At 63.4% G+C, this 14,268-nt stretch overlaps 3 protein-coding genes across 6 annotated transcripts in view; 1 reads left to right on the top strand and 2 right to left on the bottom strand.

The window, feature by feature from the left end:
* NPB (neuropeptide B) overlaps positions 1-690 on the top strand; it is a 1,381-nt gene extending 691 nt beyond the window's left edge. The window contains exon 2 of the mRNA XM_039859853.1: positions 660-690. Within this exon, the coding sequence (XP_039715787.1) occupies positions 660-690 (31 nt within the window). The remainder of the gene's footprint in view (positions 1-659) is intronic.
* A 902-nt stretch (positions 691-1,592) lies between these two features.
* Positions 1,593-7,964, bottom strand: PCYT2 (phosphate cytidylyltransferase 2, ethanolamine). Of its 3 annotated transcripts, XM_039859284.1 has the most exons (14): positions 7,807-7,964; positions 5,842-5,930; positions 5,463-5,624; positions 5,188-5,254; positions 4,559-4,643; positions 4,351-4,395; positions 4,116-4,169; positions 3,557-3,695; positions 3,266-3,348; positions 2,993-3,070; positions 2,757-2,822; positions 2,563-2,628; positions 2,269-2,357; positions 1,593-2,186 (listed from the first exon to the last, which is right to left on the bottom strand). In XM_039859284.1, the coding sequence occupies exons 1-14, from the start codon at positions 7,893-7,895 to the stop codon at positions 2,075-2,077; spliced, it is 1,224 nt and encodes a 407-aa protein (XP_039715218.1). In that variant the 5' UTR covers positions 7,896-7,964; the 3' UTR covers positions 1,593-2,074. The 3 variants fall into 3 exon arrangements, with proteins under 3 accessions (XP_039715218.1, XP_039715219.1, XP_039715220.1); XM_039859285.1 differs by lacking the exon at positions 4,116-4,169 and having other exon boundaries at positions 7,807-7,963; XM_039859286.1 differs by lacking the exons at positions 3,266-3,348; positions 3,557-3,695; positions 4,116-4,169.
* A 280-nt stretch (positions 7,965-8,244) lies between these two features.
* Positions 8,245-13,993, bottom strand: SIRT7 (sirtuin 7). Of its 2 annotated transcripts, XR_005652184.1 has the most exons (11): positions 13,875-13,993; positions 13,667-13,804; positions 13,482-13,586; positions 11,685-11,755; positions 11,517-11,589; positions 10,849-10,947; positions 10,540-10,776; positions 10,325-10,405; positions 10,028-10,134; positions 9,511-9,595; positions 8,245-8,945 (listed from the first exon to the last, which is right to left on the bottom strand). XR_005652184.1 is itself a non-coding variant. In XM_039859926.1 (10 exons), exons 1-10 carry the CDS (start codon positions 13,965-13,967, stop codon positions 8,747-8,749), a joined length of 1,203 nt encoding a protein of 400 aa, XP_039715860.1. In that variant the 5' UTR covers positions 13,968-13,993; the 3' UTR covers positions 8,245-8,746. The 2 variants fall into 2 exon arrangements, 1 of the variants encoding a protein (XP_039715860.1); XM_039859926.1 differs by lacking the exon at positions 9,511-9,595.
* Positions 13,994-14,268: the final 275 nt, after the last annotated feature.

Raw genomic sequence — 14,268 nt, 5'->3', positions numbered from 1 at the left:
GCTAAATGAATAAATGAGAAGTGCCACCGGCCTCCGAGTGGGGCGGGCGCCGCTGGAGGGGCCAGGGTCCTTTCGGGCTCTAAACGGGGGCTCTGCCCCCAGACCACACTGGCGGGCCCCCACCAAGTCCCGCGGCTCTCCTGAAACACCCTGCACAGGGGCACCCCAAACCCCACTGCTGGGAGAACGCTGCTGAGACCTCTGTGGGCCCCAGTCTTACCTGGCCCTGGAAGCTTTCGAGAAGCCCCGCCCAGCTGGGCCAGAGGCCCCGCCCCCACCTTCCTTTGTTGCATCGAGATTCCGCAGCCCGCTCCGACGTTCCCCTACCTTAGACCCTGACCGCCCACCCGGGCGGCTCTCCTGCCTCTGAGCCAGGTTTCTTGAGGCGACAGCTCATGGGGTCACTCCTTTCTTGGGAGCCCCACATTCCATGTCTGGAAGGACTGTGCAGTGTCCAGTGTGTCCAAATGACCATGCTGGCCGAGGCAGGAGGGGTCAGCCAGACACCCGGTCAGGGACCCCTGTGCCCACTGCTGCGTGAGCAGGGGGACCTGGTGCCAGGAATGGCCTCCTGGGGGCGGGGGCAGCGCAGACAGACCTGGGCGCTTTGCGTTCACCCCTCCCGCGGCCTCCATGCCCCCGGCCCCACGTCCTTGCAGGTTGGCTCCTGCCCTGCCTCCATCCCGCTGAGGCGGGGCCTCTGGCAGGGCGGTTAAGTGAGGGCCTGAGCCTGCCTTGGGGGGTCCCCCACCCCGTGGAGCACTTGGCTAGCCGGGCCTTAGGGGACCCTCTGCTCAGAGAGGCTGTGGGCAGAGCCCAGTCCCGCTGTACCTCATCCAACCATGGCGCAGCTAGGGCTTCCTGGCTGCTGCTTTGGGCAGTCCTCGACTTGGGGTGCCCCCCAGGGGTGGGCTCTGGGGAGGCCTAGGGTTGGCTCCACTGTCAGAGAAGGGGTCTGGCCGCCCCTGCCCTCCCCGACCTGGGTCTACAGAGCTCCCTGCAGCCTGCCGCTCTGGGTGTGGGGAGGTCCAGCACCATAGGGCTCTGGAAGTTGGGGGCACAGCTTAGTGCCCCCAGCTTGGGGAGGGAGGGAAGGCAGGCAGCTGGTGGCTGCAGAGCTGGGGGTGTGCGGGCCTCCACAGTTACTGCTTTCTGTCGAGGGGTTGAAGTTAGACTTCAAGAATAGCTAAACTGAGAGACGGGCCAGGCTCCCCTCAAGCGAGAGGAAAAGCTGGCTCTGGTGCCCCCGCCTGCTGGCAGCGCCCATTCTGGAGGGGGTGGAGGGGGCTGAAAAACGCCGTCACAGTCTGCACTTCTCGGCAGAAAACCAAGCAAACCGCGGGCGATGGGTGGGCACTGTGCAGCCGCTGGGCTGCTCCGCTTGGGCGGGCCTGTGTGCAGAGTCCCCGAGACTGTGGCCCCACTGGGGAGCCTACTCGGGTTCCTCCCTGGCCGGGCGGCTCCATGCAGCGCTATGGGGACAGACCCCAGGCCCAAGGGGTTCAGGGGCCTGGATCTGGGGGCTCCCTCTCTGTTGGGTGGGCGGTGGGAGGGCGCTGAGGGGGTGGGTCCCCTGGTTCCGCCCTGAGGGCTGACAGCTAACAGAGGGCCTCCCGCCACATTTATTGGTTGCACGCCAGCCAGTTATGTACAAAATAGAGAATCTTCGGGGACAGCAGGAGGGGGCCCCGCCAGTCTGTTCCCCAGGCTCCTGCCGACCTGGGTGGGCAGGAAGTGGGGTCTTGAGTACGCAGGACCCCTGGGGGCGGGTGGGGGAGCAGCGGCAGGGCCAGCAGGATGGAAGCTGGGTCTCCCCGCACTCAGGGTGGCGCCCCTGGGGTCGGTGGTGCCCTGTGCTCGCCCCGCCTGCCCGCTGCCCGACGCCCTCTGCGCAGCTTATGAGAAAGGCCACGAGGCCTGCTGCACCCTGGGGCCCTGCGGGCCAGGCCGGTCAGACGGGGGACACTGCAGCCTCGGTGACGATCGCAGGAGCCGACACAAGCCAGACTGGAGGTGCGGGGAGCAGAGCAGGGGAGGGCCGCACTCGAGGGCTCCTGGCGACCGGCCGGCTCCGTCAGAGGTCACAGTCGCGCTCCCTCTCGGGCCGCGCCCCCTGCTGCCTCGCGGCCTCCAGGAAGGCCAGCTCCTTGGCCTCCTTCTTCTGGTTCCGGGCCTCGTACGCCAGCCTGCGGGCCAGGATGGGGGAGCTGTGTGCCCGGCCCGGCGCCTCTGGGCTCTGCGTGCCCCGCCGCCCAGTGCAGCCCTCACCTGTTCTTGATGATGCGCTGGACGATGAGGTCCGTGGTGAGATCGTTCCTGCTGTCCACATGACAGAAGATGCCCCTTCTCTTGGGCTCCTGGAGGCAGGGCAGAGGGGAGATGAGGGCACCCCTCCGGCCCCCCAGACTGCTCAGCCGCCCTGGTCCAGGGGTCCCCACTGAAAGAAGGTGGCCTTGGCAGGGCGGTTAAGTGAGGAGTGGGGTGGTTCCTCCTGCTCACCAGCACCCTGCCTCCTGAGACCGCTTCCCAGACCAGCCCTGGAGCCTGGCCCAGCACACCCACCTGGTACGGGTCAGAGCCATCTTTGTCAGGAATGATTTCCGTCTTCCCGTGACACACCAGCTCTACCTGTGGAGGGGTCCGGGGTCAGGGAGCCCTCCCAGCACCGCCCTGTGGCACTCCGCCCTGAGAGGCGCCCTCCCCAGGGAGCCACCTCAGCCCAGCCCTCCGTGGAGCGCAGGCCACCGGGACCCCACCTTGAAATGGTCCAGGAGCTCTGCTGTGACCGCGTATGGGGCCCCGATCACTACTTCCGACACGTACTGTGGGGACAGGGGGCACAGCTGGTTAGCCGGGACCCCGCCGGGCTGGTGGGTGGTGGGAGATGGCCTGAAAGGCCAGCCAAGGCTGCCAATGTGGAGGAGGAGGCTTGGGGAGGCGGCATGGCGGGCCGTCCCCCTGCGCACGCCCAGCCAGCCAGCCCGGTGCTCACCCGGCAGGCCAGCACGCTCAGCGTCCGCTCGTGCAGGTTCATGATGGGATAGTTCTTCCCCTTGTACTGGTTGACCTCCTAAGGCCAAAGCGGGGACAGGTCAGCAGGCACCCTCCAGCGGTCCCCTGGGGTGCCCACCAGCACGGGGAAGCCCCGCTGCAGGAATAGGCCCCGGCCCATCTCCCTTTGTCACACCCGGGGCCCACCCCCTCCACGGCCACCCGTACCCAACCCCAGCCCCAGAAGCCCCACGCCCAGCTGCCCAGGGGTGACCTGGTCAAAGTGCAAGCCGGCGATGACGTAGGGCCTCTCCGCCAGGCCGTGCACCTTTTCCAGGAAGTCCACGTGCCCGATGTCTGCACCCAGGTTCAGGAGAAGTAATGGGCAGGAGCGCTGCCCTCCCACCCGCCCGCCGGCGCCCCCCGCCAATGGCTGCACCGCTGCACCCCACCTGGGTCCGGGGCCCGAGGTGGCAGTGAGGCCCTCAGGTCCCCCAGCCCAACAGGGCAGCTGTGGACACACAGGGGAAAGGTCTGGGGCAACACTCCCAGTCCCAGAGGATACGGAACAGGTCAAAGGCACCGGCCACGTAGATGACCGTGTCCCCTGGCTGAGGCTCCTTCCCAGAAGCAAACTGGATAATCTTCTGGGAAGTCTGTAGGAACTGGGACACCCCTGTCCAGGGGTTCCGCCCCCCCGGGCACTGTAGGCCGAGAGGAGTCTGGTCAGCAACAGAGGCCTCACAGGCACGTCCCTTACCCACCTCCAGGCCCCTGAGTCCAGGAACGCCCACACAGGCTCGGGCTGCAGGGAGCAGCTGCAGGGGCCGCAGGCCAGGACTCAAGCCCCAGCTGTGGAGTGCCAGCTCGCTCACTCGCTCGGTGCTGTTTCCCAGCAAGGGTCTTAAGCAGGGACACCGAGGGCTGGTTGGTAGTGCCCGGTCCACACCACAGCCAGGCAGCCAGGGTCCCTGTGGCCAGTGGGACTGTGGCTCCACCCCGTGGCCACAGCGAGCACTGCAGCTACCACCACCTAGCTCCAGCAACTGGCCTGCGAGGAAGGAGGCCAGTGGATGCAGCCCTCATGGGGACCCCGCACACTGAAGCCACCACCATCCGGTCACCTGAGAGGAGCCTTCTGAGAAAAGTATCTCCCTGGCAGGTGTTGAGTGAGGGGGCTAAAAATGGAGACAGGGCCAGGCCACCTGGTTAGAGGCTACCTGTCCTTGGGCAGTCCTTGCTCCTCCTCCAGGTAGTGGCCGCTGTGACCGTCTTGCTGACCAAGCCTGGCGGTCAGCACTCGGTCAGCGCCCGGAGGGCAGAGGGTGAGGGGAGGGCGAGGCCCTGGGCGACACTCACCCTGCCGAAGCTGTCTGCGTACTCGCGGCACTCCGAGGTCATCTCCTGCACGGAAGGGTTGGGCTGGGCCTCACCGCCAGACGCGGCCACGCCCAGGACCCTGGTGCCCACCAAGGGGCCCGGCGGGGCAGGGCGCATGCCCCCTCCTACCCCCATCAGTGTCCTCCGTGTGGGGACCTCAGTATTCTACTCCCATCCTGTCACTCACTTGGCCGCGGTGATGAGCCTTGGTCACCAGCAGCATGCGGCCGACGAGGTCTGTGGTGGACACGCCCTGGGTGCGTTTGCACTCTCTGGGGACAGAGGCAGTGACACAGGTGGGTTGAAGCTCTCAGGTCACCCCTTCTGAGGGCCACCGGCCCTTGATTGTGCTGTGTACAGCCTGGCTTCTCACTGCTCTCGGCTCCAATTAAAAACCAGGACCAGGAGAGTGGGGCGGGCTGCTGACTAAAGGAGATGACGACCAGAGAGAAAGCATCGCCACCCCACAAGTGGCAGTGCCGGCAGCTCCGGTCCCCGCCCTGCCGGAAACTTAGGTCTTGCCCTGCGGGATGTCCCCTCCAGGGGACTTCTGGGCTGTGCTGTACCATGTGGGAGCCACAGGCCACGCTGGCTTTTTAACTTAAAGTCCATTAAAGTGAAAACCTGCCCCCCAGTCACGCCCCACATGTCTATGGCTGGGCAGCCGCCCGTGGTCTGCGGCCACCCTACAGGACGGCGCGCATCGTCGATGCTCCGCTGTGTGGCGCCCTCCAGCTCCATCACGGCCAGAGAAACACAGAAGCCCGAGGGTAGCGCTGGGTCCCAGCCCTCGAAGGGGGCTGTGGCGGGGCTCACCTGTATCTCCCAGCCTGCTTCACTTCCTCATAGGTGTCCCGGCCATCTACGGTCAATGTGATGTCATCTAAGGGTGACAAACACGTGGGAACGAGAACTGTTAACCAGAAGCCGCCAAGACCTTCAGGGCCCAACATCCCCTACCCCAGGCCCGCTCTCGTTTCTGCGGAGGGACCCAGTGTCCTCAGACCCCCACAGGGCTTGCTGCCCCCCACGCATGAAGAGGCCCAGCACCCCCGATGCCCAGGCCCTGGGGCTCCAGCCCTCCCACTCACTGCCGTGGACACAGAAGTCGCAGTTGTACTTGTCCAGCGTCTCCAGCGTGGTGACGTAGGGAGCCGCAGGCACCACCTCGTCCACCCACTTGATGGCTTGCACCATCTTGTACCTCTCCTCCTGCGTGAACACTGGGGGCCCCTTGTGCTTGGCGATCTCCTCTGGGGCCAGGGGAGAGAGTGAGTGTGAGATGCTGACACAGGGAGGGCTGAGCCGCAGGCTCGCCAGCCCCTCCCACGCCCGAGCGGCCGCTGCCCTGTCCGCGGGCCAGCGCGGCTGCTCAGGACGAAGTCGCCAGATCTGCACAGCTGCCTCGTCCAGCTGGGGTTCAGGACGAGGGGAACTTGCAGGGCTGGTGAGCAGGGCGGCCGTGCCTACCGTCGGTGTGCACACCCACGATGAGGTAGTCGCCCATGGCTCGGGCCTGGCGCAGCTGGTTCGAGTGGCCGTAATGCACCATGTCATAGCTGTGGAGAGGGCAGGGGGGTCAATCCCTGGGCTGAGGAGGGCAGGGACTAGGTGGCCCGTGGGCGGCTAGGAGGCACAGCTCATCTCCTCTGTGCTCCGGACCTTGGAGAAGCCTCCACGGGGGACTGCTCCCTGGCCACTGGGCCTGGGCTTTGCGTGGAACGGGGAGCTCAGCTCTCCACACCGTGGGTCCCTGGGTCCAGGGCCAGAGGCAGCAGGTGCGGTGGGCGTCCAGCTGTGCCCAGGGGCAAGGCCTGCAGACCTCAGGGCTGAAGAGCGCACGGGGACGGCCCCTTCTTAGTGCTGCTGGGACTGCTGGCCACTAGCTCCACCCCATGCAAAGTACCACGGGGGTCCCTTCAAGCTGATTCAGGGGTGGGCTAATCTCGCAACCCTGAGACAGGTGCACAGTCCCCGGGGCCAACCGGAAATGAAGCCCAGCCAAAGACACGACACGATGGGGGCAATTCCTGACTTTGGAAGCCTACCCTCTCCACACGGCCTCCCGAAAATCAGTCACACTTCGCTCTCTGGGGCCGACGGTCACCGCCCTGCCACCTGGTTCTAGAGCTTTTATCCTTAAATCAGGCAGGCTTAAGAGTGGCTAAGGCTCCCGCACGCTCTGTGTGCACTGGGGGGGCCCACACGCTTCTCTGCAGGCCCTGAGCTGGGTCCTCGGGCCCGCTCTGCCCCTTCTCTCCTCGCATCGCCTTCTGAGCAGGTGAAGCTGTCCCTGATTCTCCAGGTGACCCAGGCCACTGTGTGTACAGAGCCATCCTACTCAATGCCACCTGTGACCTCATCTCAGCACACCAGGCCCTGCAGACAAACCTGTGCGGGGCTATGGCCCTGTTGTAAGAGAAGAGGAAAGTTCAAACCCAGCAGCAAGGCTGGCCCTTGTGCCTACTGGACGGGCGAGGCCAGGGATACAAAGAATTCAGGGCAGCACCAGGTCAAGGGTTTCTCCATCACCACGATTTGTGGTTTTGGGCTGTGGGGCAACGGCCTGGTCTGGCCAGGGCCAAGGTCAGAGTCTACCCACACAAAGCCATGCTCCTTCTCGCAAAGGTGACGCAGGTGCAGCTACAGAAGCATGGGAGTCTCGCCTGCTCTCCTCCGAAGCCCCGGCTGGCCGGGTAGGGGTGCTTCTCTACCAGCTTCTACCAAGTAAAGGTCTGAGAAAGCACCGAAGGTGGCAAGTTATCCCTTGACAGCCACAAATATCTTCAAAGTCCAGCTGTCTGCCTTGACAGAAGATAAGACAAATGGGCACCTAACCCTCCTGGGGTGGACCCAGGAGCCTGGGGGCTTCGCTGGGGGTCCTGGACAGGGTCAGGCGATTTCTGCGCTGACCCTGCCCAGACATCCGGGAGAATCTCTCTGGTCTTGTGCTGGGCAAGCTGGGGAGCCTGACACAGAGTCCCGGGGGGACATCTGAGCGCCTGGCTCCTTCGGTGCGAGAAACTGCACTGAAACGACTGAACTATCAGATCGGACGCATGGGACTGTCACCACCAACGTCCAGGAGCTGGGCGGGACGGACGGCTGGGTCTGTGGCTTACGGGCAAACGTCCGGAAAGGGGCCTCTTAAGGAAAGCCGTTTCTCTCAGAACCCTCACGAAGTGCCCAGTGCTGGGCCAAGAGGCCCGTCTCCGTCGTGGGACCCTCACGGCCCGGCTGCCCGTGGCGGGGGCGACCCCGGGCCCCAGGCATCCTACAGGCGCAGGCGGCCGGAGCTCGCCGCCGGCCGCTCCCAATCCCCGCAACTGACGGCCGACGCCGGGCCCCGGGGCGAAGGCCGGCTCACCGACGCGTCGCGGGGCGGCAGAGCGGCGGACCCCGCGGCCCCGGCCCCCCGTACCCCGCCGCGCTCACCAGCCATCGCACCACACCCGCACGGCGCGCCTGCTGCCCGGGCCCGGCCGCTCGGCGCCGCCCGCCGCCCCGTGCCCGTTTCGGATCATGTCCCGGCAGCAGCGGCGCGGCCCCGCCGGCTCCGCGACTCCGAGCAGCCGTCTCCCGCCCGCCCCGCGCACGCGCTGTCACGCGGGCCTCACCAGCCCCGCGCGACCAATGGCGAGCTCCGCCCCGCCCGCAGAGCCCCGCCCCGCCGCCAGCGCGCGGCCAATGGCGCGCGCGACCGGCCCCGGCAGGACAGAGCCCCGCCCCTCCGCCTGCGGCCAATGGTCGTCACGCACCGCCCCTCCGCTCGCACCTGGCGGAGGAGCGGGACAGCACCACGTGGGGTACTCCTAGCCCCTCCCCGGGGAGCCCGGCTGGTGGCCCGCTGGCACAGACGGCAGTCACTCCGTGTCATGGGTAAGACAGTGCAAGATGTTTAATAACAATAAAAAGGTCTGCTGAGGGCCAAGGCTCGAAACTACCCGTTTGTCACATACCGATAGAGAAAAAGGTGTCTACAAAGTTAACATTCTTAGAAGTAGAAATAGGGCTGAGGCCCCTGAGAGCAGCCTGGGGAGGGGGACGAGGCGAGGCAGCCTGTGCTTCCTCTTGGCCGCCGGTGTGAAATAATCCAGTTCTGTTCTCACAGGAAAGCGTGGTTGCCACCTCTTTAGGAAGAGGCTGGATGACCCAGGTGTCCTCAACACTCAGGCCCATGCCAGGGGCAACCACAGCAGTGCAAGGGGGCTTCCCACAGACAAATGGCTAAGCATGTCACGGTGAAAATGTCACCCCCAGAGACTTCTCACTAGACAGTGTGGGGCAGTCCTGGCCTTCACGGTGCCACCGGCCCCTGAATAAGAGTCTTAGCCATCTGCAAAGTGCCAATTGCTGTTCTCAGTCAAGCACCAGGTCATGTCACTTTCTTCCTTTTCGTGCGTTTGGTGCAGCCCCTGCCGAACCAGCCACCGAGGATGGGAGCTGAGCTAAGGGGTGCGTCCCGGTCGTTGGCCGGGGGCTCCTCTCGGCTCCTGCACAGCGCCTTCCGACTGTGGCTGCCTTCTTCACCAGCACGCAGGGGAGTCGCCAGGGAGAAGATGGGGTCCTGCCACCTACCGGAAAGGGAAAGCTGGGTCAGGGGGACGCGCGGCCTCTCAGTCACAACCCGCCCCAGGACGGGAAAGCTGACTGAGGTGGCCCCGCCCCCGCCCGTGTCTTAGCCATGGCAGGCTCTGCCTGGTGGTAGCTGTGCTGTCTCTGAGCTACAGAAAGCTGCAAGAGGAGGCAGCGCCCAGGCTAGCTCAGCCTCGGCAGAACTGTGTCCTCGTCGGCGATCTAGTGGCCGGGCATACACAGGAGTGGCAGTACCCAAAGGAGGGATGAATCACTAGCGACTCTGGGCCCCACCTGTCACTCACATGGCCAGGGGCAGGTGGACCAGACCCTCTCCCCCTTCCCAGCCTGAGACTTGACGGGAGGGATGGCCAGCTGACTAGGGGTTTGTGGCCTACAGGTCACCCGGTGAGAGAGCATGTGTCCAACTGAGATGTAGAACCACATGTTATAAACGTAAGATACAGATAAGCACTGATAAGGAAAATGAGCTAAGTTCATGTAAAAAAAAAAAGTACAGTACACGAGAGGCCCACATCACAGAACACCACAAACATAACATACAAGGGTCGCCAGGCCCAGAAGGTGAAGGGATCCTTAATCTTGAACCCTTTGATTAAAAGAAGTTACTGATTTCCCCTATAAGACCCTGAAAATTCACAGAGAAAGAAAGTGTAAACTTTTTACTCAATACATACACCACATCTAAATTATCACAGATTCTGCAGTAAGGCACAGTTTGTTTAGCTTCCCCAAAGTTCGCCAGCTCCCCAAACCAAGTGCACCAAATCCTGTTTGACCAGTACTGCCAAGAGCAAGTCCCTTCAGGGAACCTTCCCCTCCAGGCTGTCTGAGGTCGAGGGGGACTGTCCAGGCACATGCTCGCAGACTGGCTCTCCCCACAGGGGTCACGGCAGCCAGGGTGCCTTGGCCAGGCCCTACACAGGCCACCACACTGCAGTCATGCCTCAGACACTGCTTTCGGCACCTCAGAGCTTCGTCTACACTTAGCTCGTGAGAGGAGACAGACACGGCCCACCCGCACAGGGCCAGGAGGGGCGGTGCGCCTGCGCCCCCTCACCTGCTGTAGGGGGGGATCTCCAGGCCCAGCTCGTCCATGAGGAGCCGCATGACGTCATCACACTTCCCGTGGAGCTTCAGAGCCGCCCAGTCATCCTTGGGGGTCCACTAGGGATAGGAGAAGGCAAGTGAGGACAGTGCCTCCCTCCTTCCCCATGCCCCTCCCCATGCCCCGAGGCCTGGGTCCTGCTCGGCCAGCCCCCCAGGCGCCTGACTTCAAGACGGGAACGTCCTGGGGACTCCGGCTCTCCCACTCCAGGGCCCAGGTCTAAGGAGGCGGCTCTGACCACCAACTTACCTGCAAGTTCACAATGTAGAGCCTGGGCCGCCGACTGGGGGGCCTGGTCATGCACCAGAGACGAGGGTACTTCTTCAGAACCTGTGGGGATGGACGGACAGACACACAGACCACACACACGAGGGAACGAGGCTATAGAAAGCCGGGGGTCTCACGCCGAGCTGGCCGGCTGCCAGCAGGATCACCCGATCCCATCCACGGCGCCGTCTGCATACCTTCAAGCTGGAGCCTAGGCACAGGATCGTGTCAGCTCTGCTGGCAGCCTGGGTGGCTGCCTCCCAGTTGAGGGGCTGCCCCAGGGTCCCCCTCTCCCCGAAGTGCACGATGGTGTCCCGGAGCGGGGCCCCGCACTTGTGGCAGGCCCGGCCCGTCTGGTGTCGGTGCAGGGCAGTGCGCTCCGTCACGTCAAACACCCGCACGTACTCGCGGTTGGGCGTGCAGGCCGTGCAGACCTGGGGGCAGAGGGCACTGTGAGCGGGAGGCACTGGCCCGCCCAGCCCCCAAATCCCCGAGGGACTGCTCACTTCGATGTACATGTTCCCGTGGAGCTCTGAGATGGCCGGGCGGGGCAGCCCGCTCCGCAGGTGGAGCCCGTCGCAGTTCTGAGACACCACGTGCTGCACCTGCAGAGGCACAGGATGGCAGGAGGGCTGTGGGAGGCAGCTCAGTGGCGACTCTGACCCAAGTCTGGCCCAGAACCCCCGAACCACGGTGATGCCTGCCTTGCACCAAGCCTTGAAGACTGAACCAGGGCAGCGGGCCAGTCCCAGGGGGACTGGCAGGGCCCGCCCCCAGCAGCCCTGGCGCGCTTGAGCAGCCGGGAGGGCAGATGCGGGCATCGCCCCTCCTGGGCTGGAGAGGGATGCAGCCCAGACTGAAGCTCTCTCGAGTCACTGTTTCAGGTCCCTGAAGGCCCAGGAGGACCGACCCCTTTCCCACTCAGTTGGAGGTGCTCGGCAGAGGGTCTCCAGAGGTCTCCTAGGGGTTCTACCCGTGATGACTTGGAGACGGAGCAAGAGAGGATCAAAGGGAGGCTCAAACCAGGAGTTTAAACTGCTTGGGGGGCGCTCATCGCAGGGGTCTGCTGGCTAACAGAGGTAGGACGCAGCTGCCCCCTCGGGCGCCAAGGTGGTGCTCCAGGTCCCACGTGTGGATGCGGCAAGTACACCAGCCAGCCACACGGGGCTCTTACCAGATTCTGCTCGTGTAAGCGGGCGATGCTCATGTGGGTGAGCGTCGGCTCGGCCTCACTCAGGTCGGCAGCACTGCCAGGTGGAGGGGAGCGGAAATGAGGGAGCTGCCAGGTCAGGCCCCTGCTGCCCTGCTCAACTCAGCGGGAAGTCTACGCGAGGCTGCTTACCTGACGCGTCTCCCTTTCTGAAGCAGCGTCCACACTCCATTGGGGCCCCGGTAATCTGGGATAGAAGCTGCCTGCGTGTTTAGAAAGGAAAGCCCAGTGAAACGGTATCGCTGCAGGCACCGGTGGAATGCCCTAGAACGGGAAGTTTCTCCCAGGCTGGCCCCAGACTGGCCTCTACCCATTCCCCAGGTGCGGTGTTTCTCAGTCTCAGCTGCCTGAACCCAGATGGGGTGCGCCCCACGTGGCTCCGTCCCTCTGCCTGGACCCCCGCCCCCACCTGCTCTAGCTCACCTTCCAGACTTTCCAGCACCAAGTACAGCCTGGCTCTGCGGACACATGTGTCCTCCACACTGAGGGGGGGTGCTGGTCAGGTTCACCTGTGTGTCCCCAGGGCCTAGCCAGCACTCATAACAGGTACAGCAAATGATGAACCTCCAGGTGGGGTCTCTCTTCTATCCACATTCTTGGACATGTCCAGATGCTGTAACTGCTTCCTTCCCCACCCTCACAAAGACAGGCCAACCTCCACGGGTGAGGTAAACACTGCCAAATCCCCCAGCTTCCCAATCCAGTGACACGAAGGCACCCGAGACCCAGCGCGAAGGAGCGCCGCCATCAGTGTCCTGTATTCCTGCTGGGGGCCATCTGCTCCCTGCTGCCCGAGCTCACAACAACACTCACCCTGAGTGGTGGTTCTGACGCACGTCACAGGGCAGGACCCCAAACAGCAACGCTCAGAGCAAATTATCAAGTAGCTTGTGGCTTTAAGCAGCCACTTGCAGCTCTTTGAGAGGTAATTTTACTGCTTTTAAATAATTGCATGATGGGAGTTCACATGTGGCTCTGGAGGGAGGAGACCAGACTGCCAGGGCTCTGGATGATTGTAAGAGCAGTCGACGCATGTGACATGTTCTCGCTGCTGGGCCTCTGTGATTACCTGTTCGAAGTGTCTCACTCTCGCCTTTGCCTGTAAACTCGTGTCCACTCTTCAAGGCCCAGACTCAGTGACCCTTTAAGGCCCAGTCTCAGTGCCGACAAAAACCAGCTAGGATGGATTCCCCTCTGAGACCACAGAGGGCGCATCTGGATTTCTATTCTAGTGACCTAACAGACAACTTCACATCACTGCTCATATGCCTCGTCACTGTCAGCTACGGCCTGGATAGAATCCCCGGTGTTCACCTCTGCTGGGCCTACACACGGGCCACACTCAACACACGCCCATCGATTAAATAAATAATGTACCATCGACACTGTCAAAGCTTGTCATACATATTCCATGGCTTAGGAGAGCTTCTCAGTAGAACTCAAAACCTCTTCTTTACCTAGGGTACTCTAATTCTTACTGCCTGACTTTCTGCTTACTTTTCTTCAACGTTCAAAAAATGAACAGGGAATCAGACAAAGTTTTGGGCTTCTCTCTGCCCACATAACCTTGGGACGGTAAATTAACCTCCTTAACTTTAAAGGAGATGCCTGCAAAAACTAAGTTATTATGGCCGGTTTATATTCCTCTTCCTTTCCTGTCTCTAAGAGTTCAAGCTTTTCAAAGTATTCATCGACTTAGTGAGGTTTCAAATTGAGTTTTTTCCAGCTTCTCTAAGACAGGAAAGAACCTCAATACTGCTTTTAAAGTGAGTTTTTTGCGAATTAGTACTTTTACTCAACTTCGAGTACTTTACTCGGTCCTTGGGTGAGACACCCAGAAGGGGGCGCCCCAGGCCCTTCCCCGTTCCGGGTTTGTCCCGGACCCAGAAGCCGACCCGGGTGCGCGACCGTCCACGCCCGCCTCCCTACCGTGCTGATCCCCGCGCCTGTGTAGACGACCAGGTACTCGGCGTTCCGCACGGCGCCGGCCAGCTCCCGGACCTTCCTCCGCAGCTCCTCCGGGTCGTCGCACACCTGCCGAGACCCCCAGGCGGGTCGTAAGCCCCGCCCCGCCCGCCCCGCCCCGGCAGACCCGGGCGCGCCGCGGGACTCGCCTCCTGCTGCCGTCGCTTCAGGCCCTCGCGCCGCCTGCTTCGGCCCTGCAGCTCGGTCACCAGGTCCTCGCTCTCGGCCAGAAGCCGGCCCTCCTCCGCGCTGCGCTCGGCAGCCGCCTTCCTCAGGATGCGCGACACCTGCGGGCGCAGGGAGGGCGGTGAGGGCGGCGCGAGCCGGGGACGCGGGGCGGGGCGGGGGGCGACGTACCTGGCGGAGGCGCTCCCGCTGCTGCTCCTCCCGCAGCCGCCGGACCCGCTCGGCAGCCTTGCGCTCCGAGCGGCTCAGACCCCCAGCTGCCATCGCTCTCGGGGAGACCCGCGCTTCCGCTTCCGCCTCCCGGCAAGCCGCGCGCGGGCGCATGCGCGTGAGCCCCCGCCCCGCCCTTCCGGCCCCGCCCGCGCCGCCCCAAGGAAGCACCTGCCAAGTCTCTTTAAAAGGTGTTTATTGATCATATACAAAATAAAGAAAACCTTATATATCACAAACATACACTATATACAGCAATAAATACCCGGGGCCCGGCCCAGTGCCGCCCCTCCTGGACAATAATTTAGCAATAAATACTGCGCAGGGCAGGGTGGGTGCCAAGGTCGGCCGCCCC

Source organism: Pteropus medius, unplaced genomic scaffold (assembly GCF_902729225.1).
Source record: "Pteropus medius unplaced genomic scaffold, Ma_sr-lr_union100, whole genome shotgun sequence".
Classification (NCBI taxonomy): domain Eukaryota; kingdom Metazoa; phylum Chordata; class Mammalia; order Chiroptera; family Pteropodidae; genus Pteropus; species Pteropus medius.
Note: the sequence above shows the minus strand (reverse complement) of the source record. Positions and strands in the feature narration are given on the sequence as shown.